At 43.2% G+C, this 27,648-nt stretch overlaps 1 protein-coding gene across 1 annotated transcript in view; it reads right to left on the bottom strand.

Moving 5' to 3' along the window:
* Positions 1-12,378: 12,378 nt before the first annotated feature.
* Positions 12,379-27,648, bottom strand: part of ERBB3 (erb-b2 receptor tyrosine kinase 3) — a 140,069-nt gene continuing 124,799 nt past the window's right edge. The window contains 9 exon segments of the mRNA XM_070740371.1: positions 12,379-13,721; positions 15,802-15,868; positions 15,870-16,070; positions 17,709-17,780; positions 18,376-18,525; positions 20,986-21,083; positions 21,507-21,653; positions 25,924-25,999; positions 27,091-27,246. Coding sequence (XP_070596472.1) covers positions 13,180-13,721; positions 15,802-15,868; positions 15,870-16,070; positions 17,709-17,780; positions 18,376-18,525; positions 20,986-21,083; positions 21,507-21,653; positions 25,924-25,999; positions 27,091-27,246 — 1,509 coding nt within the window. The 3' untranslated portion in view covers positions 12,379-13,179.

Here is a 27,648-nt window from a genome sequence, read left to right on the forward strand (position 1 = left end):
TGTAGCTGTATGTATGATATGTTTGTGTGTATGCTTTTTTATATACTGGGTTTTTTAGGGTTTTTAATGTAAAATTGTTATTTTAAACTTTAATATTAGATTTGCTACTATATATTGTTTTTATCACTGCTTTGAGCCGCCCCGAATCTGCGGAGAGGGGCAGCATACAAATCTAATAAATAACAATAACAATAACAACAACAACCCTGCCTGGTGTGGCCAACTGTAGACAGTCTAAGGTTAAAGTTTTTGGGGTTTGCGGAAGGAACCACAGAGTCAGGTAGTGCATTCCAGGCATTGATCACTTTGTTGCTGAGGTTGTTTGGGGAGCTCTTTTGCTCTGTGAGTTAACCCGGGGATGCTGGTTCTTGGTTGTGTAATCCAGTGATGGGCTCCTACAGGTACAGTCAGGTACGCAGAACCGGTAGAAAAATTTTGGTCAGGTACACAGTATTGGTAGAAAAAGTTTGAACTTTTTTTCTTTTTTTTCCTTTTGGGCGCTGGGTATATTTTTCCTATTGCAGTAAATGAGGTTGAATGTATATACAGTGATCCCTCGATTTTCGCTATCTCGATTATCGCGAAACGCTATACCACGGTTTTTCAAAAAATATTAATTAAAAAATACTCCACGGTTTTTTTGCTATACCGCGGTTTTTCCCACCCGATGACGTCACTCTCTTCCTTCCTTTCTCATCTTTCTTTCTCTCTCTTTCTCTATCTTGCTTCTTCCTCTCTCACACTCTCTTCCTCCCTCTCTCATCTCTTTCTTTCCTTCTCTCTCTTTCTCTATCTCTCCCCCTCTTGCTCTTGAGCGGCGGGCAGCGGGCGGGCAGCAGCGAGGAGCCGAAGATCGGGGTTTCCCCTTTGCGTGGGCGGCGGGGAAGACCCAGGGAAGGTTTCTTCGGCCGCCCAGCAGCTGATCTGCTCGGCAGCGCTGCTGCAGGAGGACCCGTGTCCGAAAGCCGGTGAGAGGGGTGGATCGGGCGGGCGGGCGAGCGGCGAGCGGCGGGCGGGCGGTAGCGGCGAGGGCGCCGGACGCGCTGGGAGGGCGGGGGCAGCCGACATTCAAAGCAATCTTTGTCAGCTTCCGCACTTTCATCGCTCCCCGGCTCCACCATCTGCGCATGTGCGGCCATGGAAAAAGGGCGCGCATGCGCAGATGGTGTTTTTACTTCCGCACCACTATACTGCGGAAAATCGATTATAGCGAGAGGTCTTGGAACGTAACCCTCGCGATAATCGAGGGATCGCTGTAATTTTAGAAGAGCTGTGTGTGTTTGTGTGTACATACACATACAGTATATTTTTGTGTGCCTGTGTATAATATGTTTTTACACATATGGCATATATACATAGAATTAAATAGTATATTTTGGATGTTTAGTAATAGTAAATAGAGAGGGAAATTGTATCTCTTTGAGGCGAGGAGAACCCCAACCCTAAACCAGTCCTTGACGTGAGTGACATCAAATTGGCCACCTTTAAGCCAGTCACATGACCTTTAAGTCACTCTGTCACATGACCATCAAGCCACTCCTACCTGGTCACATAACTGGCAAGCCACACCCACAAAATAAGCCACGGCCACAGTGTGGTAGTAAAAAATGTGTAGCCCTTATTTATTTATTATTAGAGTTGAAAGGGACTTTACAGGTCATCAAGTTCAACCCCCTGCTTGAGCAGGAAATCCTACATCACTCCAGCCAAATGGCAGTCCAATCTCCTCTTGAAAATGTCCAATGTTGGGGAGTTCACAACCTCCGCTGGCAGGTTGTTTCACTGGTTGATCGCTCTCACCGTCAGGAAATTCTTCCTTATCTTCAAGTTAAATCTTTCCTTGGTCAGCTTCCAACCGTTGTTCCTCGTCCGACTCTCTGGTGCCCTGGAAAATAGTGTGCCCCCCTCTTCTCCGTGGCAACCCCTTAAGTACCTGTATACAGCTATCATGTCCCCCCTAGCCCTTCTTTTTACTAGACTATCCATGCCCAATTCCAGCAACCTTTCCTCGTATGGCCTTGTCTCTAGTCCCCTTATCATTTTAGTTGCTCTTTTCTGCACCCTTTCCAGAGTCTCTATATCTCTTTTGAAGTGTGGTGACCAGAACTGGATGCAATACTCCAGCTGTGGTCTGACCAGGGCCTTATAGAGTGGTATTATTACCTCTCTGGTCTTGGAGTGTATCCCCCTGTTAATGCAGTTTAGGATTGTGTTGGCTTTTTTAGCCACTGCTGCACATTGCTGGCCCATGTTTAGCTGGTTATCCACTAAGACTCCAAGATCCCTTTCACAGTCACTTATGGTGAGTGTGGTTTCGCCTAATTTGTATGCATGTTTTGGGTTTTTTTTGCCTAGGTGTAGGATTTTACTTTTCTCTACATTGAACTTCATTTTGTTTGTTTCGGCCCACAGTACAAGTCTGTCTAGATCTTTCTGTATCCTGTGCCTATCCTCTGGGGTGTTGGCCACTCCTGCTAGCTTGGTGTCATCTGCGAATTTAATTAATTCCCCCTCTATTCCCTCGTCTAGGTCATTGATAAATATGTTAAAGAGTACTGGGCCTAGGAGTGATCCCTGTGGTACCCCGCTGCCTACCTCTTTCCAAGTGGACTTAGTCCCATTGAGGGCTACTCGCTGGGTCCCATTGGTCAGCCAGTTTTCAATCCATCTTGTTGTGTTACTGTCGACCCTACTCTTCTTTACTTTGGAGAGTAAAGCCCTTCACTGCTTGCATCCTTACAATTTATATTGACTGGTTCCCAATATGAAAGCCATCAAGACCTGGCTTTTCTGGCAGGCTTGGAATTAGGACTCATTGTAAGTACAGTATGTATGGTTTTTAGGATATTATGGTTTTCATTGCATTTTTTATTTTATTGCAATATTTTATTGCTGTTGCATTTATGACTGTTGTTAGCCACTCTGAGTCTTTTTTTGGAGTGAGCGTCATATAAATACAATATATAAATAAATGGATGGATGGATGGATGGATGATTTGATGACTTATTTGTACCCAGACTACCACCAAGTGTTGTACCTTATGATTTTTGATGAACCTATCTTTTATGTACACTGAGAGCATGTGCACCAAGACCAATTCCTTGTATGTCCAATCACACTTGGGCAATAAAGAATTCTATTGATTCTTTCAATTAAAAATTCCATAAACTCTCTTATACGCTTGCCTTGAAGTTGTGCAAAACAATCGTCCTTTTGCTTTTATTTGACCGCTTTAAAAACAAAAGGGAGGGATGGATGTATCAGGAGAGGGGGAAATTTAGCATTATCCTTATTACAACCTCCTCAAATGCCCAAATTATGCTGGGAATCTCTACATCAGGTTAGGAAGAATACTTTTTTAAAAGCCCAGGTTAAGACTTGTTGTGTTAACTGTGGGCATAGAGATGGGTAATGAAGGACCACTCTAGATATAAAAAATGTAATAAAAAAATCAATTTAATATAAATTAGTATAAAAATTATAAATTATATATATATATATATTTGTTTTCGTAAATTTTCACGGGTATATGTATGTAGATTGTTCTGAGTTCGGGTTTTGCCCTGTGTAATGTTTTGCATGTCTATGCGACGTTTCGGCGAAATCACATTCACCATCTTCAGGCTGAAGTTCCAATCTTTGTGTTGTTGTACAAGATGGTGAAGATGGTGAATGTGATTTCGCCGAAACGTCGCATAGACATGCAAAACATTACACAGGGCAAAACCCGAACTCAGAACAATCTACATACCTGACACAATGCTAGAGATAGACAGCCTAATGCCTTCCATATATTGTAAACTCTAGTTCTCATAATCCTTTGCTATTGGGCCTGTTGGAGGGTAGGTCAGGAAACATCAGGAAGGCTCCAGAAGGCCTTTCCCTGACTTCATAATAGCCTGAGCTAAGCCCAGCAAAAGTTCCAATCCAGATAGCTGTGAACTCTGATAGCTGAGTCCCATGGGATTGAGCAGCATAGAAGCCTAATGAATTAAATTCTCAAGCCATGAGATGGAAACAAAGACTGTATTTCATGCCACCTTCAAACGAAACTTTTATCCACTTTTTATGTCAAAATAATTATTTAAAACAGTGCAGATTTTAATTGAGCAGGGCACATAAGGATAATTACAAACCAAATTGACAAATGAGACGAGAGTAATGAGAGTTAGCATCATAGTTAAGGGTATGAAAAGCAACGGTATGTGTTGCCCTTTCCCTTGCTGCTGTAGGTGTGTACAGTGGTTCCTCTATTTACGAACTTAATTTGTTCCATGACCATGTTCTGAAGTAGAAAAGTTTGTAAGAAGAAGCAATTTTTCCCATAGGAAACAATGTAAAAGCAAATAATGCGTGCAATTGGGGAAATCACAGGGAGGGTGAAGGCCTTGTTTCCTCCCAGGAGATTCCTAGAGAAGCCCCACAGAGACTTCTCCCTGCCTTTTCCGGCTTTGTTTCCTCCCAGGAGATTCCTAGAGAGGCACCACGGAGGCTTCTCCCTGCCTTTTCCGGCTTTGTTTCCTCCCAGGAGATTCCTAGAGAGGCACCACAGAGACTTCTCCCTGCCTTTTCCGGCTTTGTTTCCTCCCAGGAGATTCCTAGAGAGGCACCACGGAGGCTTCTCCCTGCCTTTTCCGGCTTTGTTTCCTCCCAGGAGATTCCTAGAGAGGCACCACGGAGGCTTCTCCCTGCCTTTTCCGGCTTTGTTTCCACCCAGGAGATTCCTAGAGAGGCACCACGGAGGCTTCTCCCTGCCTTTTCCGGCTTTGTTTCCTCCCAGGAGATTCCTAGGGAGACCCCACGGAGGCTTCTCCCTGCCTTTTCCGGCTTTGTTTCCTCCCAGGAGATTCCTAGGGAGACCCCACGGAGGCTTCTCCCTGCCTTTTCCGGCCCTGTTTCCTCCCAGGAGATTCCTAGAGAGGTCCCATAGAACCTTCTCCCTGCTTTTTCTGGTTACAGTTTCGGAGGCTTGGGTTTGTAAGTGGAAAACGATTCTTGAGAAGAGGCAACCAGTTCTTATCTAGAAAAGTTCGTACGTAGATGTGTTTGTGGGTAGAGGTACCACTGTACTTATTTCTGAGGCTAAGGACACCTGTCTTGAATACAGTAGCCTGGCAGGTAGGCTGTCAGGTACAGAGAAACCAAAATAAAATTGGAGCAGCCCCATGGCCTCTGCTGCACTTAGGGTACCTGTTAAATGACCATTGTTGGTGCCACATACACCCCCCACCCCCCAAAAAAATGAGCAAAGCTTGGATAGAACAGACAAATGCAGTCTATACCAACATAAAGATTGCACATTCCCATGTTTTTGACCCCTTTGGACTAAGGATGGATTCCACAGTGCAGAATAGACATGAGGAAGGATTGGATGAGCAGCCTCAATCTTCTCCAGGAAGTCCCAGATGTTATTGGCCTGGACTGCTGGGGTCACTTGTGCTAAAGGCAACCCAGATGCTATTGTGAAAGTGATGTGAAACTTTTCCAGGCCTTTGAATGGGAAGCCGCTTGAGCAAAAATAAGTTGGACAACCCCTTGGCTTGCTATCATTGGTTGGGTTCAAAAACTGTATGAAGTCTCATAGTTTTTCTAGGTTTGACTCTATAGATTAAAAGACACTGAGCACTGCAGCTTGTAAACTATGGCTTATGGCAGTGATGGTGAACCTTTTTTCCCTTGGGTGCCGAAAAAACGTGGGTGTGCACTATCGCACATGCACAAGTGCCCACATCCATAATTCAATGCCTGGGGAGGGCAAAAAAAAGCTTCTCCTGCCCCCCAGAAACCTTCTGGAGGCCGGAAACGGCCTGTTTCCCAACTTCTGGTGGGCCCAGTAGGCTCGTGTTTTGCTGTCCCCAGACTCCAAAGGCTGCCCTGGAGCCAGTGGAGGGTAAAAAGGGCCTTTCCCATCAGCTCTCTGGAAGCCAAAAACACCCTCCCAGAGTCTCTGTGCAAGCCAAAAATCAGCTGGCCGGCACACACATGTATGCTGGACTTAAACTAGGGCAACTACTCGCGTGCCAGCAGATTTGGCTCCACGTGCTACCTGTGGCACCCATGCCATAGGTTTGCCATCACTGGTTTATGGCATGAGCGAGCTCAGATTTTGTGGCTTAAACCACTCCTCGGGGCTAAGGCATATCATGCTGTCCTGTAATAAAGAGATCTAGCTCCCTCGATCCATTTGCCTCTTTTTAAAGCTGTTGGCAGAAAGCCAATACTTCCCCTTCCTCTCAAATGCAAATTGCAGTGATGAGGAAAGCTGTCTTTCATTGCTTAATATAAAAAACAATCTTTGTTCTGCAGCAACTCCCCGCTGGAGACGGAGGGCAACTCCGTCATGCCTATCAAGCATCATATGTCCACGCATAAAGTCTCAGTTCATTATTACTCAAATAACATAGAAACATAGAAACATAGAAGATTGACGGCAGAAAAAGACCTCACGGTCCATCCAGTCTGCACTTATACTATTTCCTGTATTTTTATCTTAGGATAGATATATGTTTATCCCAGGCATGTTTAAATTCAGTTACTGTGGATTTACCGACCACGTCTGCTGGAAGTTTGTTCCAAGCATCTACTACTCTTTCAGTAAAATAATATTTTCTCACATTACTTCCAATCTTTCCCACAACTAACCTCAGATTGTGCCCCCTTGTTCTTGTGTTCACTTTCCTATTGAAAACACTTCCCTCCTGAGCCTTGTTTAACCCTTTAACATATTTAAATGTTTCGATCATGTCCCCCCTTTTCCTTCTGTCCTCCAGACTATACAGATTGAGTTCATTAAGTCTTTCCTGATACGTTTTATGCTTAAGACCTTCCACCATCTTTGGACCCGTTCAATTTTATCAAATTGAGCATAGAGCAATGATGGCGAACCTTTTTTGGCTTGGGTGCCAAAAGGGTGTGCACGGGTGCAATAGCGTTTGTGTGCATGCCCACGCCCATAATACAATGCCCTCCCCCGTGCATATACACACAAGTCTCGCACTGTCCCCCCATGCATTCACACAGGCCTCATTGAAGCTTGTGGACTTTTGGTAGGCCTGTTGGGCTGTTTTTTACCGGCCGCAGGGTTCAGGAGGCTTTACTGAAGCCTAGAGCAGTGTTTCCCAACCTTGGCAACTTGAAGATATTTGGACTTCAACTCCCAGAATTCTGGGAATTGAAGTCCAAATATCTCCAAGTTGCCAAGGTTGGGAAACACTGGCCTAGAGAGACCGGAAATGGACGAAAAGAAGGCCGAAAGTCAGCAGACTGGTGCAAGCATGCACATTGAAGCTGACATAGCTTAATGCCTCACGTGCCTTCAGATATGGCTCCGCATGCCACCTGTGGCACCCGTGCCACAGGTTCGCCATCACTGACAGAAGGATGCCAGTCCTTGAAATACATTATCAAGAGGAAGTACCTCTGCCCTCCCCTACGAATTTTCATCAACAGACACGGATATAAACATTGTGCTTTATTGATATTTGTATTAAACACACACACACACATATACACACACACACAAACGTCTGTAAGGTCTTCAGCAACGTGAAGTACCTCTGTCTTGGAAAACCATCTTTTCTTTGAGAATGGTTCAACGCATAGTCCTTGCCCAGCAAGCAACAGGCCTCTAAGTCTGAGGATCTAGGGCAGGGTTCCTCAAACTTGGCAACTTTAAGACTTGTGGACTTCAACTCCCAGAATTCTCCAGCCAGCTATGCTGACTCTTGACCTAGATCCTCAGCCAGCTATGCTGGCTGGAGAATTCTGGTAGTTGAAGTCCACAAGTCTTAAAGTTGCCAAGTTTGAGAACCCCTGACCTAGGTAATAATTCAGATTCACCTTCTTAGATTCAGCTTTCTGAATCAGCACTGCTTTGGTAGGGAAGCATAAAGTTGTGGCGCCCTGTAAACTCTTTTAAACGTAACTCGGTATGTGACCGGTGCCTGTTGCTATTCTTGCAATTTGCTTGGCACAGGAAAGGACTCCCATCACCGTAGCCATCACTGACAATAGAGACAGTGCGTATTTGTTTGTTTGTTCACTTGCTGGCTGGCTTTTGAAACAACACTATTGTTATTCTGAAGCTGGAACATTGTACTAAGCGATTCAGAGTATGCCAACATTTGGATTCCTTCCAATTTGATTTTTTTAAAATTAAAAAAAAGACAAAAACCTTCATTTCACCAGTTACAAAGCAAGGCAAAAATACAACAAAGCCATCCAACGTGAGTTTTGCGACAAACAATATACAGAATAGGGAAACGTTTAGAAGCGGCACTTTTATCCTACAATTGTTCTAAAACAATCCAGTGAGCTGCTTTCATGTTCTTATTTTTGCCATAGCCTGAAACAATTGGCATCTACTTGTTGTACCTCAATGAAAACCTTATCTCGGATGTCGGTTGTTGTTTATTGGGCACCCATGCGTAACTGAAGAGAGAAGCAACAGCGTCTTGGAGTAAGGGTAGGGATCATTAGCACACCTCCACTTCGAAATCCCAGCAACATGGATCCCTTTGTTTTAACTCTAATGTATCACTTTCCTTTCTCCCTAAAGTGAAGGTGGGTCAAATTTCTTTCCTACAAATAAAGCCATTAAAATAAAATAAGTGTGGGTCAAAAACGATGGCCGTAGGGTTTTCTCAAAATACAACACAGCATTTCAGTAAATGTGAAGTGTAAATACTGTAGGTGAAGGGAGGAGTAGCAATTAGAAGGTTTTCTTCCTTTCAACCCCAATATGTATAAAATAAATTCTTGGAGTGTGTGTGTGAAACTCTCATAGATTTGTTAGATTTGACAGTGGCCTAGGTCAGTGTTTCCCAACCTTGGCAACTTGAAGATATTTGGACTTCAACTCCCAGAATTCCCCAGCCAGCATTCGCTGGCTGGAGAATTCTGGGAGTTGAAGTCCAAATATCTTCAAGTTGCCAAGGTTGGGAAACACTGGCCTAGGTAGTGCCTCATTTTCTTAAAAATTTGATCTGTAGCAAAGTGATGGTGATAGTAACTGGGGATCATCCTTTGTGCTAAGTAATAATATTCTTTGCCCAATTTGGGGTTAGTATGAGTGAACCCAGTCAACTGGGTCTTGTTAAACAAAGCATAGAAGAGCACTTAACCCTGGCCACTGTGGTATTTATTTTAATGCTATGAAAGCTTTAGCTAATAATGATCTCTATTGTAAGTACAAGTACTGCACACCAAACAATTTGGGTTTTTGCCTGAGATATTCTGGAACCAAAAAAAATTGGATTGCAGCCTTTGGAGACAGTCTGCAAATCCAAACAGTAACATATTGATTTATGCTAACATACAGAGAGACACTTTGGTCTAGTAGTCATGAGGCAGCAAGACCCAGAAAACAGAGTTTTCAAAAGTTGGCTGAGTGACTTTGGGCCAGTCACTCTCTGTCAGCCCAAAACATCAGGCTTGGGAACCTCTTACTTCCTCTCAGAACCAATGGATCAATATTCATTGATCTGAAAAAAAGCAAACTTTGTACCCCTGGGAAAACTCTAGAGAAAAATATGAATTACGTTAACTTTTAGTATACTTGTGTCTGCAAGGATATATACCTTGATTTTTGCATAAAAATAATCCAAAACCAGAACCTGTTAAAATCTGCTTTTCTAATTTCAGTTTTGTTGTATGGGAATTTTTTCCTTCAAAATTCACTGCATTCAGGGCGTTTTGCTTAAAGGGACATGCACTAATTTATATCATCAAAATTTTAAAATATTTCTAATGAGTATCTGGTCTAGAGGTTTGTGATCTTCTGCAAGAATAAAAAGCAGCTTTGGAAAGAGCTGAAAAAAACTTCCTGGCTCAAAAAAATTGAACCAGTAACTTTTTTTATTTTTTACTTGGCAGTCACACACAGCACTGCTGGGTTTTGATTTAAGAATACAGTGTTCCCTCAATTTTCGCGGGGGATGCGTTCCGAGACCGCCCGCGAAAGTCGAATTTCCACAAAGTAGAGATGCAGAAGTAAATACACTATTTTTGGCTATGAACAGTATCAAAAGCCTTCCCTTAAGACTTTAAACCCCTAAATTACCATTTCCCATTCCCTTAGCAACCATGTAGATTATTACTCACCATGTTTCTTTATTAAAGTTTATTTAAAAACATATTTATTAAAGGCAGACTAAAGTTTGATAATGACATATGACGTCATCAGGTGGGAAAAACCGTGATATAGGGGAAAAAACCACAAAGTATTTTTTAATTAATATTTTTGAAAAACCGTGGTATAGACTTTTCGCGAAGTTTGAACCTGCGAAAATCGAGGGAACACTGTATAGCAAAATCTATGTTCATTTCTCAGAAGTAAATTCTACTCTGTTCATCTGGCCGTACTTCATTATTTTGCTTTTACCCAGATTTATTCCACTATGGAGGGCGCAGAAGAAATGGAAAAAGCTGCATTTGTTTAATAAATTTATATTTCCCATTTCCTCAAAGATTTCGTTTCAATGAATTTCTATCTCAGTCCAGTCACAAAGCAAGGTACTTTATGCAGTTTACCCACTAGAGGGCAGCCTACTAGCATCCATAGCATCCTTCTCTTCTTGTATGGCTCTCTAGCATTTCTCATTGTCAGGAGCTAGAATGAATTGGGCGGTTTACAGCCCTTCAGGTATGACTATACCTGAAGGAATTCCGATCTGGGCAGGGACAGAACTGATTTGTTCAATCAGCACATTGTGTTTTTCAAATATCAGCAGTAGCAAAACGGGCCAGATTCCTTCAGACTCTCTTGAAACTCAAGGTCAGTTTAAATCCAATTGAGTTCAACAATCAGTTCAAGAATGTACACTTGAAAATATACCATCATGGTTGCAACCTGGCTCTTGTGGGCAAATAATCTTATTCCCTTTTATATCACATCCCCCCCCCCCCCACTCAATGTGATTCAGAGGAGATGGGGAAATATCTTGGCTGGCAACCATCAAAGCAGACTGATTGCATTTGCACACACACACACACACACAGAAGTTTTCTGAAATATCCACCGACATTTTAGTCAGACATTGGCAATTCCAATACCCAGGGACCAGCAGGATGGGCTCTAAAACAATACGGATGATTATTCTTGACAATAACAATGCTGCACGGTAAATTCTGCACTAGGCTACAATAGTGACCCATTACAGAAGAGAGGAACATGCTGTTCAAACTATGCAGGGAACATCAGCAGGGATTGTTTGTTTTATTTTTTTACGAAAGCAAATCACAGCCTTTGTCTCTCCCAACTAGGGATGGAATTTAGCTTTTTCTAACTGCCTATTTATTGGGTGGAATCCGGAACACCTGAGTTATGTCAAGGTTGTATATTCTGTAATAAGCCCTCAGGGTAGGGAGGAGTGATGGCGCGAAAAGGTGGCGGTGGGGAAATTATTCCCAAATCACGCTCTTGTATAAATGAGCTTGACTCAAAAGAGCTATAATAATGCCATAGAAAGCTCAGTGTTGCTTTTAGGCCCTTTCAAACTAAAGTACAGTGTTCCCTCGATTTTTGCGGGGGATGCGTTCCGAGACCGCCCGCGAAAGTCGAATTTCCGCGAAGTAGAGATGCAGAAGTAAATAAACTATTTTTGGCTATGAACAGTATCACAAGCCCTCCCTTAACACTTTAAACCCCTAAATTGCAATTTGCCATTCCCTTAGCAACCTTTTAGATTATTACTCACCATGTTTCTTTATTAAAGTTTATTTTAAAAAAAATTATTAAAGGTGGACGAAAGTTTGGTGATGATATATGATGTCATCGGGCAGGAAAAACTGTGGTATAGGGGGAAAAACCGCCAAGTATTTTTTAATTAATATTTTTGAAAAACCGTGGTATGGACTTTTCGCGAAGTTTGAACCCGCGAAAATCGAGGGAACACTGTACATTAATTAACTTCAGGAATAATGAGACCTCCCTCCTGTTATTGATTTTTTTTTTGTAACAAGGATTAAGTTGCTGCTGGTCTGTTTCCTTGGTCCCTAATCTGACAAACATCCCCATATGCCATTCTAGCAAAGGAGGAAAAATAAAACGTATTGCTTTTCCATTTTTTTAAAAAAAAAGTCTCATCTTCTACATAAGACCATGGAAAGATTCCTCCCCCCCCCCCCCCCCGCTACTTCCTTATAATAGTTGGCACTCTCTCCTGACTGCTTGTGGTTTGGAGGTATTGGATATTATTGCTGAATCGTCGCAATCAAGAAAGTAGAATATTTAAAGTTGCTCGTCATCGTGAACATCTAAATGCGCCCCCCCCCCCCAAAGTGGAAATTGGCTTTCTTCACGTTCAGGCTCCACTCTCCTCATTGCGACATGGGGATTCCTGACTGCAAAACAGAAACATCACAACATAGACAGAACCAAGAATGCCAAACGTCTTATTGAGAGGTAGGAGCAAAAACCTAGTCATCTCATAGCCCAACGCATGGACCTATTGGCTTCTTCAATGAGGTTGCTAGTCACAAGTTCTGAGAGGGGGAAAAAAATACCATTATCCTTCATATCCACCCTGAGGATTAATCAACTCCTCTACTGTTATGCATATTACTAGAGGAGTATATAACAAGTCTCGGCCTCCTTTTTCTCAAGGAGTCTGCCCCTCCAGCCTTATGGGCAACTGTAAGGCTCAGCCCACGCTCGGTTCGTGATTGAGGCCCCCCTGCTTGTAAGGAGCAGAGGGTTGTCACGGAGTACAACGTTTCCCTGGGCAGCCTCGAAGGCTGGCTTTATCAGAGCTGTTTCCAGTGTCGTCCATCGGTGGTCAGGGCACTTTGGTTTGGAGCAGCCGTTGGAGAGTCCTCTTTCAAAACCCCACCCGGCAAACGTAGGGCCTCACCCTGTTGCGCACAGGAATGGATTCTAGTCTGAACTGTGCTTCCTCAACTGGCCCTATTCGCCTTGCGGGTCCAGAGGCTTCGAACCCGGAGAGACCCAGCAGAAGACAGTGTGTTGAATCCACACTGCAAGACGGGAAAACCGCAACACAGTTTATTTTCTTCAGAAGTTCAGACGTCGGTCAAGGTACGTTGCTAACAACATCACAGTGGCTTTGGAGAGGAGTGGAAGTTTGCCTTTGACATTCACAATCCCATAAAGTGGGATTGCGTTAAGGGGGTTGTTGTTTTTTAGCTACCCGTGAAGAGTCAGAGAAAGCCTCCCCCAGCTATGTCCTCTGAGCATCAACTTTGCTGAACATCCGGCTGTGCCAGTAATCCGGATTATCGAAGGCGCAATCGGAGGAGTCCAACGTGCGCAAGGGTTTCATGAAGCCGTTCTTGGGACCGGGCGGACTCTGGCAGCCCAGATATTGGACCGAGGGCAAGACAGCACCCATTTCCTCATAGCCCTGCTCCTCTGGCGAGCTCTGGGTGATGCCAGAATCCATGTCGGTGTAGTCTCCCTGAGAACTGCGGATGCTACTCAGGGACTTGCTAAGTTTGGGCTGTTTGTTCATATACTCGTAGTCCTCTTCCTCGTCTTCATCCTCCCGGCAAGGTGTCGTCAACTGGGAGCTTGGCACACTGCCCAGCGAGATGCTCAGCTCTGAGCCGAGATCCATGTACTCGTAGCCAAGCTCCTCCAAAGAGGCCGGCCGGGGTTGTGAGGACTGCGGAGTACGCCGGTTCATGTACTCGTACTCTTCCTCCACTTCGTGGACAGGGATGGAGCCACGCATCAGAGAAGCGGTAATGCCGGCAGCACGCTCTGGACCAAATAAAATAAATAAAAGACAATGTTTTTGTCATTCTGTGGTCACCTAGAACAAGAAACAACCCTTTCTAAGGTTGAGACAAGGAATCCCCCCTGAAATTGGGATACATCTGTGCAGTAAGCGGCATCATGGCATCGGGCCAGAATATCTCCGGGATCGCCTTCTGCCGCACGAATCCCAGTGACTGGTTAGGTCCCACAGAGTTGGCCTTCTCTGGGTCCCGTCGACTAAACAATGTCGTATGGCGGGACCCAGGGGAAAGAGCCTTTTTTGTGGCGGCCCCAACCCTCTGGAACCAGCTCCCCCCGGAGATTAGGACTGCCCCCACCTCCTTGTCTTTTGCAAACTCCTTAAAACCTCTGCCGTCAGGCATGGGGGAATTGAGACATCTCCCCCAGGCCTATATAGTTGTATGTATGGTATGCTTGTGTTGTATGTTCTTTTAAATAATGGGTTTTTAGATTTTTAAATATTAGATTTGTTCTCTGTACATTGTTTTATTATTGTTGTGAGCCGCCCCGAGTCTGCGGAGAGGGGCGGCATAGAAATCTAATAAATAATAATAAAATAATAATAATAATAATAATAATAATAATAATAATAATAATAATGTGAATTCAAGCACTGTAATCCATTCTGTCTCTAGGAACAACGGAAGAAAAAGAAAAGTCTACGACTGTGAAGGCTAACCTTTTCTGGAGTAAGGGCACAAAGCATGCCAAACCCCACAATTACAACAGCACATGCGTCATCCCCCGTGTATTCACATGTGGTCCTCGCATGTACACACCGGTAGCAGTGTATACCCCTACAGGGAACAGTAATTCGCTGGCTGGGGAATTCTGGGAGTTGAAGTCCAAATACTGTATCTTCAGTTGCCAAGGTTGGGAAACACTGCAGTAAAGGATGCCACACCGGTAGTAAAAGTTGAGCTGTGCGCACAGCTTTGGGTCTCTGGCATGTGCATGCACGTGCCCCTGTGTGTCTTTGCTTCTGCGCATGAAACAAGACCTCGTGAACGGTCGTGCCCGTGTGTGAGATTTTGGCGATCTTTGGCTTCTGCGCGTGCACGGTAGGCGAAAAAAATAATCGAAATCTCACGCATGCGTTCGTGAGATTTTGCTTCCTGCACATGTGTAGAAGCAAAAACACACCTGCGTGGATGCCAGAGATCTGAAGCTGCGCACGCAGCACACCGGGAACAGCAGTAAGTGCAATCCACCCCTGGTGCACACAGCTCCTACATCAGAGGTGGTTTGCTCCTGGTTAGAACCGGTAGCGGGAGTGTCCTCCCGCTCGCCAAAGCAGGAGCGATTGTCAGCTGACCACAACCCCGAAGTAGCTCTCATGGTGGCACCGCCTTGTTTTCTTCCTTCTGCGCATGCGCAGAGCCCAGGTTTTCGGTACTGCACATGTGCAGGTAGGGTTACGCTTAGATTGACTCTTCTGTATTCTAAAGCAGTGTTTCCCAACTTTGGCAACTTGAAGATATTTAGACTTCAACTCCCAGAATTCCCCAGCCAGCAAATGCTGGCTGGGGAATCCTGGGAGTTGAAGTCCAGATATCTTCAAGTTGCCAAGGTTGGGAAACACTGTTCTAAAGGATAAGGTGAGAAACAACAACAACAAAACCAACCTGAGGTGCAATGTCTCAAAGCTGAGTTGGCTACAGAGAATGAGATCATGGAGGCTGTACCTGCAACTCCCTTATAGGGCTATGCCAGTTTCAAGATCTGGGATAATTCCATTGCCATGAGGAGGAGGGAGGAAAGAAATAGCAGCAATTGCCCTGAATCATAGCTTTTGTTTATTCTATTTCAGTGCGTCTGTCTTGACTTCGGTGTAAGTAAGTCAAAGTTATGAGCTAGGGCCAACTATTGGCCAACAACTGGAGCAAGTCAGGGTGAAAAAGAGAGCCAAGGCTATCTCTATAGGGCAGATCTGATAATAACAATGGTTTTTCCATCATAGTATGGGTACATTCAAGTCTTTATGGAGGAGGGCATGAATTGCATCTCCAATTCTTTATGGAGGAGGGCATGAACTACAGGGCCATTTCCATGCTGCTCTTACCTCTGCCGTTTCGATCCGGCATCACATAGCCGTTGGCGTCTTCCTCTCCATCCGCATGGCCAACGGGGCAGCATGAGGCTCTCCCGCTGAGAGAGGTAAGCGCTGTCTCCCCGGGACTGCAGGCTGCGGCACAAGCTTCCAGACAGGGACAGATCCTCCGTGAGGTCGTAATCTGAGGTTGTGCCTCGTCCTTCAGAGGACTCCGATATAGTCCGGCCCATCGACTCCTGCCTTATGCGCAAAGTCTGCCGGGAGCCCAGTCCCATACCCTGGATCCAAAAGAGGTCAGAAATCACGATAAAAGATCTACTGATTTACCCAGAAGGCTCCCATTTTCTCTGGTTACTAGAAGTGGGAATGATCCCCTACAAATGACTATTTCTAAAATTCTACAGCCCACTTTGTCACGGATGAGAATTCTGGGAGTTGGATTCCACATATCCAGAGGACATCTAGGCTGGACGACACTGCCCTGAAGTTTTAAATATACAGAGCCGCACGAATCCCAGCGACCAGTTAGGTCCCACAGAGTCGGTCTTCTTCGGGTCCCGTCAACTAAACAATGTCATCTGGCGGGACCCGGGGGAAAAGCCTTCTCTGTGGCGGCCCCGACACTCAGGAATCAGCTCCCCCTGGAGATCAGAATTGCCCCCACCCTCCTTGCCTTTCGTAAGCTCCTCAAAACCCACTTCTGTCGTCAGGCTTGGGGGAACTGAACTACCCTTTTCTGCTGGAAGTTTGTTCCAAGGATCTACTACTCTTTCAGTAAAATAATATTTTCTCATGTTGCTTTTGATCTTTCCCCCAACTTCAGATTGTGTCCCCTTGTTCTTGTGTTCACTTTCCTATTAAAAACACTTCCCTCCTGAACCTTATTTAACCCTTTAACATATTTAAATGTTTAAATATAAAATGCTGTTTATTACTGTTGTTAGCCGCCCCGATTCTACGGAGAGGGGCGGCATACAAATCTAATAAATCTAATGCAAGAGTCATCCAGTTTCGTGCTCTACAGTAGACCTACCCAATTTGGAACCACCCAAGAAGCCCGAGACCTTTGATTGTCAATGGTATCCATCAGAAGCTCAGAAACTAAAAATCAGGAAATTTGTCAAGGGTCTAACATAGACAAATACATGGCTAGTGACAGTCAGAAGTCACAAATTATGAGAAATGGCCAAGGTGGGTGGGGAGGGGGGAATAGTCTTTATCTGAAGATCTCCACCTCAGCTTCTTTAACAGTAGACACCAGACCTTCTAATGTACCATTCTTCAACTTGGCACAATCCAGATATTTTGGAGCACAGCTCCCCTGTTTACTTATTAGCATAACCCAGGGTCAGCAACCCATGGCTCTGGAGCCACATGTGGCTCTTTCAACCACCGGCTGCAGCTCCTTGTTGCTCAAAATATGCATCACAACCATCAGTGTGTGACATCCATCGACACACAATTTATTAAGCTTTTTGACGCCCCAGTAGGCCAACCATGGATAAATCTAAGGAAAGAAAAGTTTCAGAAGAAAACAGAATCTTTAATTCAAGTATATATGCTAGTTTTGTGGCCACTCAGAAATAGTTAGGTCCAGGTAGAGCTTTGTGGCTCCTGGTGTTTTCTTTTCTGTGGGAAATGGGTCCAAATAGCTCTCTGAGTGTTTAAGGTTGCTGACCCCCGGCATAACACAATTCTTGCACTGTCTGGAAATAATAGTGCAACTCACTTGGAGATACATTAGGAAAAGCTAAGATAAATTTTCTGAAGAGCATTAAGGCTTTCCCTTTCCTGCCACTCACTAATAACTCCCTCCTAATTCACTGCCTCCCTCCCCCCATACTAGTGGTAGACCTGTAGTGGCTTATTATACTCCGGCTTTTTTTTCTCTGCACAAACTTAGAAGAAATCCATACCTGCCGACTTCCAGTGAGGCTGCTTTGATTCATGGGGATGTATCCAGCAGAGGAGTTCAGAAGACTTGGAGGCTGGAGTAGATTTGTTTGAAAAAAGAGAAACACTCAGGGTTGAATATCAATGGTTTTCCCTCCCCCCAGATATACTGTATATATAGAATGATTTTATTCTGCATTCAATTAAAGTTTTCAATGATATCATATAATGAGACAAGAATTAACGGTGGTTAACTTTTGTTTACAAATGGGTCTTAATCCTACATCTGTACATTCTCCCCTGAGGAATGCAGCTACCAAACTCTAGTTCAGTGATGGGAACCCTTTTTTTGCTGGGGTGCCAAAAGGGCACCTTTATTTCTTCGCTCAAAGCACAGCTGAGCAGGTCCTCAGCTGTGTTTCGGGCTGAATCCACCTTCTGAGCATGGGCGGAAGTGAATTTGCATGAGAGTTCATGCACAGGTGAGCGGAGAGAGCGTGCGTGTGTGAAATGTCGCGATGCGAACGGGTGGCGAAGGTAAGTGGAACCCACCCCTGGTACCGATATATGTTTGTGATGGTCTAAGTGTAAATCTAAAAAATCATTCTACAGCCCAACTTTCCGATTCTGTTCTAAAGTGGCTGTGAGGAACCGGGACACACAGATTATGGTAAGGGGAAACCTTCTTACCCGCATGGAGTCCGCCCACTGCCGAGAGGCAAAAATATTGTGAAGTTCCTCCTCCTCCATCTCTGATTCCATCTCCAGGGTCTCCATCTCGTCTAACTCCTTTTCGCTGAGGGAAGGTGGCTCCACTGGAGATAGTGTCCCACTTTCTCTCTGTGGGGAAGGACAAGAATTGCCTTTTAACGTTATTTCAAATGGGCAATCCCTTAATGCGGCTAAACATCACTGAGAGGAACATTGTGAGAGAAAAACATTTCACTTCAGGATAAGAGGCCTCTGTGTAGAGCTGAAGAAACGGAAGGAATAGGCTTCCAGTTATCCTGGAAGAGAAGGATTTAGGGGTAGTGATTTCTGACAGTCTCAAAATGGGTGAGCAGTGTGGTCGGGCGGTAGGAAAAGCAAGTAGGATGCTTGGCTGCATAGCTAGAGGTATAACAAGTAGGAAGAGGGAGATTGTGATCCCCTTATATAGAGCGCTGGTGAGACCACATTTGGAATACTGTGTTCAGTTCTGGAGACCTCACCTACAAAAAGATATTGACAAAATTGAATGGGTCCAAAGACGGGCTACAAGAATGGCGGAAGGTCTTAAGCATAAAACATATCAGGAAAGACTTAATGAACTCAATCTGTATAGTCTGGAGGACAGAAGGAAAAGGGGGGACATGATCGAAACATTTAAAAATGTTAAAGGGTTAAATAAGGTCCAGGAGGGAAGTGTTTTTAATAGGAAATTGAACACAAGAACAATCTGAAGTTAGTTGGGGGAAAGATCAAAAGCAACGTGAGAAAATATTATTTTACTGAAAGAGTAGTAGATCCATGGAACAAACTTCCAGCAGACGTGGTTGGTAAATCCATAGTAACTGAATTTAAACATGCCTGGGATAAACATATATCCATTGTAAGATAAAATACAGGAAATAGTATAAGGGCAGACTAGATGGACCATGAGGTCTTTTTCTGCCGTCAGTCTTCTATGTTTCTATGTTTCTAAGTCCATTTCACATTCCCTTCAGGCCTTATTTCTATCACATCCAGGTATGATGAGAGAGAAGATCCAAACTGCCTAGGGATTAACTGCAACCAAAATTATCCTGGCAGAGATGTTTCTTTTACTAACGGGTATCAAACTCGTGGCCTACAGGCCAGATGAATCACACATTGCTACACTCACCCCAGGTTTAGCAAAAGGGGGGGGGGAATCGCGATAGGTCACATGACTACAACATGACGCTGTTAGTTCAATACCCCTGTTGTACTATATCAAACAATGAATATAGTATGCTATGGAATCATGTTTCAAGCAGGTTCCATGCTGTGCCTTGGAATCTTAAAGGCCTCTCATGCCATGCCAAAGAACTCGGCTATGAGATGAGAACTTACGAAACTATTGATTAGTGGACCATAGCCACTGTCTGATAAAGTTAACTGCTTCAACTGTGACATAGAAATACAGTGGTACCTCATCATACGAACTTAATTGGTTCCAGGAGGAGGTTCGTAAGGTGAAAAGTTCGTAAGATGAAACAATGTTTCCCATAGGAATCAATGTACAGTAAAAGCAAATAATGCGTGCAAATCCTTCAGGAAAATCCCAAACTTTAGAAGGGAGGTGAACAGAGGGCAGGGAGGAGCAGCTAAAGGGGGCGGGTGGAAGAAGCAAGTCTAGGCTAAAGGGTGAGTGGGAAGGAAGAAAGGCAAGGGGGGCGCCCCTCCCTTTTCTTTCTTCAAAAGACACCCTTTCAGTTCCTTTGCAAGCACGTTGTTCTCTGCAAAATCTTTCCTCCAAGCTGCCCCTCCCTTTTCTTTCTTCAAAAGACACCCTTTCAGTGCCTTTGCAAGCACGTTGTTCTCTGCAAAATCTTTCCTCCAAGCTGCCCCTCCCTTTTCTTTCTTAAAAAGACACCCTTTCAGTGCCTTTGCAAGCACGTTGTTCTCTGCAAAATCTTTCCTCCAAGCTGCCCCTCCCTTTCCTTTCTTAAAAAGACACCCTTTCAGTGCCTTTGCAAGCACGTTGTTCTCTGCAAAATCTTTCCTCCAAGCTGCCCCTCCCTTTTCTTTCTTAAAAAGACACCCTTTCAGTGCCTTTGCAAGCACGTTGTTCTCTGCAAAATCTTTCCTACTCCAAGCAAAAAAGGGGGAAAAAAGAAACCCCTTCATCCCAGCAGCAGCTGCTTGGGTTCATAAGGTGAAAATAGTTCGGAAGAAGAGGCAAAAAAATCTTAAACACTGGGTTCGTATCATGAAAAGTTTGTTAGAAGAGGTGTTCGTAAGATGAGGTACCACTGTATTTTATTATGCAATGCTGTACTTCTGTTAAGAAAAAGGTGGGGGTTTTTTATAAGCACCAGCATGCCACACCCAACCTTCTGCCTATGCCTCACACAAATTATCTTTCTATCTGCCCATCTTGGAAAAGTGAAACGTGACCAGATCTTGTCTAATAAGCAGGATGTGGCTACTGACCAACTAGGACTGCAGAAGAAAAGCATAAGGACATTTCATGGATGTAGTGAATGCATGCTTCACCAAACTCTTCAGTATTTAATGCCTCTGAGGTCCCCGTTAATGTGTAACTTCAGCTGGGAAAGGGAGTCAACAACAACTGACCTTAATCACCAGGTAGCGAGGAGGGTCACGGGCCATTCGTGTGAACTCATTGGCTAGCTCTTTGAAGGTGGGACGAATGTTCTCGTCAATCATCCAGCCTGTAATGTTAGAAAAGTAAAAAAAAAAACAATTTCAAATAAGCAACAAATACCACATCTCCTATAATTTAGGACAGAGGCGGGAGAACAATGGCCCCGGTATGACTTCTGGACTTCAATGCTGGCTCAAGGATTCTGGGAGTTGAAGTCCAGAGGTCATAAAAGGGACAATATGCCTATGGAGATCAATATGTCTATGAAGAAGCATCTTGGATGAGAAGCGAAACGTCTTCAAAGAAAAACCAGAAAGTCCAGTTGCCCGGACTTTTGCATGAAAGCACTTTTGGATAAAAAGGCCATAGTTCTCCATCCCGGGTATAGGGGAACATCATAAAACCTGTGGTTTCTTTATTAGTTAATGAAAAAATAACATTATTTTAGAAGGTGTTGGGGAAGGAGGAGTATAAAAATAAATATACATACATTTTACCATCACCATGTAGACGTCAATGGTGCAGATCTGGGGTTGCGAGAGGCGTTCTCCCTTTTCCAGTAGGTCAGGAACTTCTGAAAGGTGGATTCCAGTATAAGGTTCTCCTCCAAAAGTCATCATCTCCCACAACGTCACTCCTGTTGGGATGAAAAATGTGAGCGAATAGGTCAAACAAGACGTAGCTGAACTGTAATGCCTGTAATAATATATGTATAAAAAGAGTTCTGATTTTTTTCCATCCAAGTTCACAACTCTCTTGAAATCTATCCATGGGACCCCAAAGTTAGAAAGCCCTTTTAAAACTTTGGACCAGGGGTCTCCAGCCTTGGCAACTTTAAGATTTGTGGACTTCAACTCCCAGTGTTCCTCAGCCAGCAAAGCTGGCTGAGGAACTCTGGGAGTTGAAGTCCACAAGTCTTAAAGTTGCCAAGGCTGGAGACTCCTGCTTTACTACATTAAAGGAGAAAGTCTTCTGGCACCCAACATCGTAGACAGTCTCTCCTGTCAAAGCCAGAAGACGCCAACAACCTCAGGAGCAGAGATGATTGCAGGTAGTCCTCGATTTACAGTAGTTCATTTAGTGACCGTTCAAAAGTGACAACTGCACTAAAAAAGTGACTGATGGCTGTTTTTCACACTTACAACCATTGGAGCATCCCCTCAGCCACATGATCAAAATTCAGATCCTTTGGCATCCGACTCATATTTATGACGGTTGCGGAATCCCGGTGTGTGTGTGTGTGTGTGATGTGATCCCCTTTTGCGACCTCTTGACAAGCAAAGTCAATTGGGGAAGTCAGATTCCCTTAACAACTTTGTTGCTAACTTAACAACTGCAATGATTCACTAACCAACTGTGGCAAGATAAGTCCTAAAATGGGACAAAGGTCATTTAAGAATTTTTAGCAGTAGAAATTTTGGGCTCAATTGTAGTTGTCAAGTCCAAGGCTACCTGTATTACCCTTGAGTGGAGAGACGGTATTCAGCAAGCACCAGTTCTTAATAACCTAGCACAAAGAAGCCTAAGAAGTAAGAGGAATGTTGTCAGGGGGACCAAAACAATTGCAAAAGTGTGGGCAGATTGTTCCTGCTTTCTTCTCGTTTACTGCATGGTTTGATCTGGAAGGAAGAAAATTACAGACTACAGATCCCTTTTCCCCACGCATAAGGGGGGGAGGGCAAGCATTTCACAGTTCTCAAGCTGATTGTTACTGATAAAAATATTTTTTTAAGTATCTCTGAGTTTTTTACTGGAGGATCACTTCACCAAAGATCTCAAAGTATCTTTCTTTTTATTTTGAAGGCAATTTTTTTTTTCAATTTGCACATGGGCAGGCGCGCCTACATGCCTTCAACAGTGGTGGGATTCAATAGAATAGAAAAGAATTCTTTATTGGCCAAGTGTGATTGGACACACAAGGAATTTGTCTTTGGCGCATATGCTCTCAGTGTACATAAAAGAAAATATACATTTGTCAAGAATCACGAGGTACAGCATTTAATGATTGTCATAGGGGTCAAATAAGCAGTGAAGAAACAATCAATATTGATTAAAATCTTAAGGATACAAGCAACAAGTTACAATCATACAGTCATAAGTGGGAGGAGACGGGTGATAGGAATAATGAGAAAGAAGTAGTAGTAATAGTAGTAAATAGTTTGACTGTGTTGAGGAAATTATTTGTTTAGCAGAGTGATGCCGTTTGGGAAATCTTAAAAGCATAATGAAGGCAGGTCTAGTAGGGCTGTGGGAATTGTTGTTGAATTGATTTATACAATTCAACAAGTCAATTCAAACTGTAAAATCTGAAGAGCATTCAGAAGTTATAGCTGGTACAGACTACGGTGGCGGCATGGGCAGTTCTTAGGACCTCTAGAATGGCCAGTGTTATTGGTTTGCCTGTTTGCCTTCTGGGTGCAATTCAAGGTGTCGCTGATCGTTTATAAAACCCTGCATGGCATGGGTCCAGGCTACTTGAAAACCTGTCTCACACTGATGGGATTGGCCTGCCCCACCCGTGCTGGTAGAGGGGGCACATTGCAGATCCCATCAGCCAAAGAATTTTGGCTAGTGGGCTCCAAGAGAGGAGCTTTCTCTGTCATGGCTCTTGCTCTGAGGAACATTCTATCCCCTGAGGTGAAATTGACTCCCAACCTCCTGACTTTTCGTAAAAGCCTTAAGATATTTTAAGACGTGTTAACATCTTAACATCTTTTAAGATGTGTTAGTAGAATGGATGAGTGATGGATGAATGCCTTTTAACATTTTGCAGTTTTATATTGTTTGTTTTATCTTTGTATGCTGCCCTGAGTCTACTGGAGAAAAATTGAAATAATAAATAAATAATAATAATCTGACTCTGCCAGATGGTTTCAGGACCCAATTGGGGAGCTTCATACAAGAGACATAGCAGGCCAAACTCTCTAACTCCACATGATGGCTGACAAGATGGTTGACTAATAAAAACTTCTGCCGCACGAATCCCAGCGACCGATTAGGTCCCACAGAGTGGACCTTCTCCGGGTCCTGTCAACTAAACAATGTCGTTTGGCGGGACCCAGGGGAAGAGCCTTCTCTGTGGCGGCCCCGGCCCTCTGGAACCAACTCCCCCCAGAGATTAGAATAGCCCCCACCCTCCTTGCCTTTCGTAAGCTCCTTAAAACCCACCTCTGTCATCAGGCATGGGGGAACTGAGATATTATTTCCCCCTAGGCTTCTACAATTTATGCATGGTATGTTTGTATGTATGATTGGTTTTTATAACAAGGTTTTTTTTAGCTGTTTTAGTATTGGATTGTCACATGCTGTTTTTACCATTGTTGTTAGCCGCCCTGAGTCCACGGAGAGGGGCGGCATACAAATCCAATCAATCAATCAATCCATCCATCCATCCATCCATCCATCCATCCATCAATCAATCAATCAACTTAATCCCCCTCTCACACTCCCTCCCATATGTATCCGGCTCTCTCTTTTCCATCTCCGGTTAATGATTTTATCTGCTGTGTCATTTTTGTAATCAGTGATGGTACAGGTAGCTCTTGACTAATAACGATAATTGACCTCAACACTTTTGTTGCTAGGCGAAACATTTAAGTGAATTTTGCCCTATTTTGCAATCTTTCTTGCCACCATTGTTAAGTGAATCTGTCAAGCTGAAGCCAGAATGCTTGGAGGTTTTGGCCTGCCACATTATGCTATGTACTTTTGGAATGTTTCTTGCTGTGGGAAGAGCGGAGGAGCGGTTGCATGAGGAGTTAGAGAGGTAGACAAAATAAATTCCTTATAGAGTTTCAAGGTCATCTTTTGTCAGCACCGGGTCAGAAGAAGTTGGGCATGTACGGACCTGGTGGCAAAAGATTAGTGGTCCATATGATGAACTTGTGGTTGTGGGACAGAATAATGAACTGTAACTTAGGAGTAGAAATCCTGGGGAAATCAGATCCAAGTTTCCCCAGAGACGTGCCCAGATGGCTCTACGAATAAATTGGAACTCGGAGGAAGTATTTGCCTTGGACTCAGATTTAAACTTAGATTTTAGTTGGAATGCTGAAGAATCACTGCAGTTGTTAAGTTAGAAACACAATTGTAAAGTGAATCCAGTTGCCCCATTGCCATTACTTGCCAGAAGGTCGCAAAAAGGGGATCACATGACCCAGGGACATGGCAATAGTCATAAATTTGAGTCAGTTGCTAAAATGTCTGAATTTTTATCAGATGACCACAGGGACCCTGCAGCGGTTGTAAATGTGAAAAGTGATAATAAGTCACTTTTTCAGGGCCATTGTAGCTTTGAACGGTCACTAAATGAACTGTTGTAAGTTGAGGGCTACCTGTAATGTCTTCTAATGTTTTTATGTTGTAAACTGCTCAGTCATTGGATATGAGATGGGCGGCAAATATATTTTGTAATAAATAAATAAAAATAAGTAAATACGATTATCAGATTGGGCTAATTTTATTAAACTAGTCAATTCAATAGCATTCACTTCAATTTAGTTCAACACATTTATTTTAAGATTCAGTTTGAAAAGATCTTCAACTGAAATCTTTAAATTCAATCCTTAAATGTAATATTTCAAAACCTGAATTTCTCTCTCTGTCTTGAAATGCTTGTTTTGTCATTAGAGTTGAATATGGAGTCCAAGAAAGCAAACCAAGCTATAACTAAGCAGGATCAAGTAAAACAAAGGTATCAATAAGAGTAGAATATATGTAGCTCAGGGATGAAATGAGGGGTCCTTGGTGTCTTCTGATCTTGACTATTTTCTTACAGATGTTTCATTACCAAACTACATAACATCATCAGAGCACCAAGGATCCCTTGATTTCTACAAACTTATATCAATAGCAAAGATTGAGTAGCTACAGTCAAATTCTTAATAGATAGAAAATCAGACACATACCATAACTCCACACATCACTTTGGTGTGTATATTTTCCAAAGTGTATACTCTCCAATGCCATCCACTTTATTGGTGTCTGAAAAATATCAACAAAGAAAAATTCCAAGAATGAATTTTATTTACTTGTAGATATGCATAGAAATTTCTTCGTAGGTTGAGCAACTCTGAATGTGATTCCCTTTCCCTTGGAACTTTTGAAATAAAGTGGTACCTTAAATCTTAAAGGATATATTTTTGTCCAAATTGTAGCTCACAACTCCTTGGTAATAAAACCTTGACATGTCATGTGTTCAATCATGATTATTCCAGCCAGCCAAGACCACCATTCAATTGGTGTTCTGACCCAGCAGACTGCTTGCGGAGCAACAAAAATCATCACTTTGAACATAAAGAAAGCTTTGCTCCAGTTTAATAACCAAGTGCACAGGTACAAATAATAAACTTTTCTCTCCAATGTCCCCAATTGTGAAATTAGGCATACCTACAGCGGTATCTAATTTTGTACAAAACACTCATGTAGAAGTGTTCTCACACACATCTAGAAAGCTTAGAACTACGTCACCTAAAACACGATCTAAGTATTGCCCACAAGATCATATGCTGCAACGTTCTACCTGTCAATGACTATTTCAGCTTCAATTGCAACAACACAAGAGCACGCAACAGATTCAAACTTAATATTAACCGCTCCAAACTTGACTGTAAAAAATATGACTTCAGCAACCGAGTTGTCGAAGCGTGGAACTCATTACCTGGCTCAGTAGTGTCAACCCCTAACCCCAAACATTTTTCCCTTAGACTATCCACGATTGACCTCTCCAGGTTCCTAAGAGGTCAGTAAGGGGCGTGCATAAGTGCACCAGTGTGCCTTGCGTCCCCTGTCCAATTGTCTTTCCTTTATCTCCTTTATCTTTTCTTCCTTTCAAATATGTTTATATATTTTCTTCTATTCTTTTCTTTACTTATATTATTACATATCTTTCTCTTCAATGTGTATTATGTATTGGATTAAATAAATAAATAAATAAATAAAATAAATCCATCCATTCATCCATCCAACCAACCAACCAACCAACCAACCATTTCTGTCACTTTCTCTCTCCCTCCATACTCCCTCTCTCCTTCCTTCCTTCCTTCTCTTTTTGTTTCCCGGAATGCAGTACTAACCTTAATTTCATTGTAGAAGTATTTCTTATCATCTGGGTAGAGCAAATCAGCAATACCAAAATCAGCCACTTGTACTTGGCTAGGAGATTTAACCAAAACATTACGGGCAGCCAGGTTGCGATGTACCATGCGATGTTCTTCCAGATAGTACATACCCTGAATATTAAGAAGGAGGTATCAATTTTACTATGTCCATGAATTCCATCATCTTTACAACCCATTCCTCTACTATAGGCATTTCACTACTTTTCCATCTTCATGCATATATTAGTCTTGAAGCAGTACCATATACAAAACTAAGCTTCTATAAGTCTTTTCTAGTTGGTTGTTTATAAGGCCCAGTAAGAACAATTCTGGTTTTAGCTGAGTATTAAACTTTAGAATTCTTTGTATCATCTATGCAGTTTTGTTTCTTTTTTCTTTTTTTTGCTTTTTCATAAGTTTCACCATGCACAATAAAACCAGTCTTTGACTATATTCCACAACTCAAGACAGTTGGATTCATGATGGTTTGAGCATCTGATTCATAATATTCTATGCTAAGCTTGCTCTTGCATG

This window comes from Erythrolamprus reginae, chromosome 2 (assembly GCF_031021105.1).
Source record: "Erythrolamprus reginae isolate rEryReg1 chromosome 2, rEryReg1.hap1, whole genome shotgun sequence".
NCBI classification, from domain to species: domain Eukaryota; kingdom Metazoa; phylum Chordata; class Lepidosauria; order Squamata; family Dipsadidae; genus Erythrolamprus; species Erythrolamprus reginae.